General features: G+C 45.5%; 1 protein-coding gene across 1 annotated transcript in view; it reads left to right on the top strand.

Moving 5' to 3' along the window:
* The window catches only part of RTTN (rotatin), a 177,003-nt gene that overhangs the window by 142,818 nt on the left and 29,359 nt on the right, over positions 1-4,826 (top strand). The window contains exons 36-37 of the mRNA XM_019634351.1: positions 3,648-3,753; positions 4,473-4,662. Coding sequence (XP_019489896.1) covers positions 3,648-3,753; positions 4,473-4,662 — 296 coding nt within the window. The remainder of the gene's footprint in view (positions 1-3,647; positions 3,754-4,472; positions 4,663-4,826) is intronic.

The following is a 4,826-nucleotide window of genomic DNA, read 5'->3' as shown; positions in this document are numbered from 1 at the left end:
TTGAATGATTTTAAATGAAATGTGTTTATAACCATTTTGGGGTGTGCATCATAAATTTTGTATGCTACAAAAGGAAGGGCTTTCAAAGCGAGCAGAGGTGCACCAAGAACGAGAGAGCTTACTGTTTTCTCCATGCCAAGTGCTGCTATAAACATCTCACGTTTATTGCCTCACGCAGCCTTTTAACTGGCCATGGATACAGTTGGGATTTGCCCAGAGGTGGGAGGTTGATAGTTTCTTTCCATGACTTCTGAATGTCTCTTTTTAGTGTTGTCTGCTGGATTCATGTTTAAACTGCATGTTCATGGAAACTGTAAATAACACAGTCTTTATGTAAAGAAGTGGTTAATAACAGTAACTCTGGTTAGAAAGACCTGCCACATAGGCTTATGGGAAAAGGAGCGTGTGTGCGTATTGCTATGTACATAGCTAAGGCCATTAGAGCGGCGATCTGTGTCATAACTAGTTTCTGCTGCATTTGATTAGTAACCAAGAAAAAGCCATATTAATCATTTCATTGATGCAGGGGGTCACGTTTTACAGTTTTTCTTGCCTCTTTTCCTCTCTTGGCAAAGACCCTTTCCTTCATCACTGAGAAAGTCAGCCAGCACCTGATATGATTGAAAACCAGTCAGTACCTGCCTCACTTTATTGAGATGAAACACGGAGCTTGTAATGTATCTCAGTTCCTCCGTGCTTGACAGAACAGAGATAGCTTTTTCGCGGTGGCTGCGCTTCTTGAGATACGCTCATCTTTCAGAGATCGTTAGCTTGTCAGTCCCCCCGAGTTCCGCTGGCCAGGCGGTGAGAGCATGGCTGCATTGCCATGGGACCCGGGGCAGAAGGAGCTACTGTCTGCAGAAAGCCACGTGTTCACGGTTGCACCTGCTTTTTGTTTAAACAGGAGGATGGCTTTATTCAAGAGTTAAGCGTGGCCATGCAGCTTCTCAGAAACTGTCTGTACCAGAACGAAGAATGTAAGGTGAGTCCAGCTCCTGCTCCGTCCTTGGCCAGCGGTGCCAGCGCTGAGCTGTTAACTTCCGCGTGAGCTCACGTAGGAGGGAACGTGGAAAACGCTTTGGAGTTTGGTTTAGATGCACAGTTGATTGTTCCTCAGGCTCAGTGTTAATTCTCAGAAATCAGAGCACCTGATCTAGACGTCCTTCCATGCTGGTGCTCTTTCTTGTGTATGTCAGCATTTTAGCTCTGCCCCCGAGACCGACTCGGGCAGCTTGAGCAGACTCGAGCCCCTTTCTCCACTGTTACGCACTTCAGGTTCTTTATGAAGGTGGAATGGATGGCTGTGCGTGTCTTTCGAGGCAGGGTGTTTTCAGAGGCGGTTGTCAGCTGTCCACGGGAGTAAGTGGAGATGTCTGCGTCCATAAGGAAAGAATGTGAGTGTGTGAGAACGCTTTCTGTTCTTGCCGAGCGGCCCGGTCCTGCTCAGGGAGGCTTTGCTCCCAGCTCCGCCCGCGCCCTGGCCCTGCACTCAGCCCTCTGCCTGGGAGCCATGGACATACTTCGCCGTGTCTGTGAGCTTTATGTCGTCATTTAAAGCACTGCGTTAGTACTGTTCGTTATACAGGATAGAACGTCTGGAACACTGGAGTTACTTGTCACAGTCATACGACACTTTGAAGCGCTAACTTTCACACAAATAATGTGGAAAATGAATAAGACAAAGAGAAATGATGAAAGCTCCCTTTAAAAACAATTCTTACCTGTTTTGCTTTTATTTGTGATAAAACTGGAAAAACCATACTATATCTGCAAATGAACATCTTGAGCACATATTCCTTAAGCGGTGTTAAATGATGTGTGTTCAAGACACATGACTAACAATTTACATTTCAAAACAGTTTGATGGGAATTAAGTATTTATGCATTTCATTAAAATTTTCCCATATAAGCTTTTTACTCAGAATAAACGTATTCTGTTATTTACTAGATTTATAATCCCTCGAGCTAAATAGTATAATTGTAACTGGATACAGTTAGTATTTTTCCAAGATGCCTCACTCAGGGAATGCTCTGGAACACTGTTAGTTTATTTACTTTTTACCCACAATATTTTATTTATTTATGTTTCAGCTTTTATTTAACAATACAGCTAACTGGAACACTTTCTGGGTAGGATCTGTGGGTTTATGGGATGCTAGCGTGGGTGCTGGCTGTAAGTGTAGGGTTCACGTTTGTAACACATTCACTGCCTATAAAGGTGTCACGTCTCAGTCAGTCAAAGCATTTCTGCATTTTCAAGTTGTCGATAAGGAATAAATCCAAAGGAGAATATTTAGATGACCCTTGAGTAAAAATGCAGTCCGATGGGGCAAAGATTCTTAATTTCTCTTTCTGCTCCTTAGGTTTATGGCTTACCTGAGGTTTATTACACTCCCATTACTCATTGTTGGTCACTCTTGCGGAAAGTCACCGAGCCGCCCACACCCCCACCACCCCACTGTCTGTATTTGTGTACCATTGAGGAGTTTTCCTACTGGGAAGATCCTGGTGGCTGTGAGCTAATGAATTGAATGATGGGCAAGGTTAGAGGTAGGCGACTGTGGTACAAGGAAGGCCCGGAGACGATGAGACCCTAGCCGGGGCAGGTAGAAAGCGGACGGAGTGGGGAGTAAACCTGAGACATGGAGGAGGAAGCAGAAAAATGCGGAGGCCTTGCGGCTCTAGTTCAATGCAAGAGGACCTAATAGAGCAGAGCGTAGGTATGAGAGAGCCTAATGTTCAGGTTTGCACGTTAGCGTGAAGCGTCTTTGGGACATCCGGGTGGGAAATGGCTGGTAATCGGTAGATTACATGGATCTGGGGCTCGGATGGGTGAAGCAGGATATTAGGAGTTATCAGTGAATAGATGGTGTTTGTAGCTGTGACTGTTGTTGAAATTCCCCAAGAGAGTATCTAGTGAAAGCCTAGCTCATGTCCTTGGAAAATACAACTGGCGTTGAAGAGAAGGCATCAAACACCTGAGGAGGGAATGCTGGAAAGAGCCTGGAGATGACCCAGGATAGAGGCTCCATGGAGGGGAAGGAAAAGAGACCTTTTGTAGGTCCCACAGTTCCTGAAGGTTTGGTAACGACAAAGATAGGAGTGGTCTTCTAGCATGATCAGGACAGACAATAAATGTAGGCTGACAAATAAAGGATGGGCAATGAAATGAAAGCAGTAAGAGTATTCTTTCTAGACGCTTAGTCATGAACAGCAGCATTAGAGGAAGGTAGCCTGTGAGTCTGTTTCTCCTGACGTGTAAAGCGCTTGACTGCAAACAGACGAGCAAGCTGGGACCTAGTCGCTAGAGACAGGAAGGAAAGAGCTAACTGGCAGATCGAGACCTCCGAGGAGGCGAGCGGGGATGTGTGCCCAAACCCAGGTGGACATATCGGTGTCCAGCAGACGAGGACCAGCTGCCCCTCACTGCCAGGCGGGAGGGTGAGTGGATGGGAACTCAGGGAAGCTGTGGGCAGAAGGGTGGAGGAGAGAACGAGCTGACACCTAACCGTNATCAGGTTCCAGTGGATTCCATGGACTAGGGGAAACCTAGCCATACCTTTTAAATAGAACACATCTCTTATTCACAACAGTCTTGCTCCTGATTAAGCTTTCCTTCAAGGCAGTCTGCGGTGTATGCTTTGCAGAGCTATGAAGGGAGGCCCTGCGGAGAGATTCTGAAGAGAGCCGCTGCGAACGCGCTGATGTCGCTCCTGGCTGTCAGCAGAAGAGCCCAGAGGCTGGCTTTGGAAGGTGAGCCTCAATGCGGACACATCAGGTGCTTTCATGGCCTGTTTTCAATTCACGTACTTTACTGCTTGTTCATTTTAATTTTCTTTGGACTCAAAATGTAAAAAACTTGTACTCTCAGAGTCGCTACAAATAGTTGAATATGTATTACTTTTAAAATAATATAGGTGTAGATGATTTGTGTGCAGTGACTGCTGCTCTAGTGAATATATATCTAAATATTCTAGAGGCTTAAAAACACATTACTCAACTTTATAATAATTAAATACTAGTAACCACAAGCACATGTGGCATACCTGGAAAAGGAACATAGTTTTGAAAGTAATTACAGTAGCATTAGATGGTCCTAAATTTTTATATACATTTCCCCCGTAAAGTGTTGTAACTTCTCATCTGGAACCAGGGAACGCAGGTCTTAGAGTTGAAAGAGTAGCAGCATCATCAAGCCCATTAATTTCAATTGTGATTTTCTCCTACTGCAAACCAAGCAGGCTTCACAATGTAACTTAGATGTTGGGAAGATTGTGCTAAGCTCGAAACAAGTAGGTTTTAGCATTTTAGTTCTCGTACAGTTTTTCCTCCGGTTCATTAATCTCACTGAAAAAGTTAAAATCAAGTTGGTCAGAAATGTGAGATACTTTTTTGAGAGTGTGGTCGCTACACGTGGTTTTCACTGGCTTGGAGACAGAGTGTCCTGTGATTGTTTTGGTGTTGCCTCGCAGCGGACCTGATAGACAGCTGCATGGAGCGGATGAAGCACGTGACCGCACAGCTGAGCCTGGACTCTCTGAGGCCTGGGAAGGCCGTGCTCAGGAGGAAGGTAACCGGACTGCAGTGCAGGGATGGGGAAAGGCCACTCCCAGGCCGCCTCTCCCATGTCTGTGGCTTGTGCACGACCGATACTGGCTGGACGTGATTGCCTGATTTAGAAGAGAGGCAGCCAGAGAAATTAACGGGATCTCCACATTCGCAGGCTTGGGGGTGGGGGTTTTGTGGGTGTGTCTTAGCTCTCAGTTGAATGATTTTAAATGAAATGTGTTTATAACCATTTTGGGGTGTGCATCATAAATTTTGTA

This window comes from Hipposideros armiger, unplaced genomic scaffold (assembly GCF_001890085.2).
Source record: "Hipposideros armiger isolate ML-2016 unplaced genomic scaffold, ASM189008v1 scaffold_1593, whole genome shotgun sequence".
Classification (NCBI taxonomy): Eukaryota; Metazoa; Chordata; class Mammalia; order Chiroptera; family Hipposideridae; genus Hipposideros; species Hipposideros armiger.
Note: the sequence above shows the minus strand (reverse complement) of the source record. Positions and strands in the feature narration are given on the sequence as shown.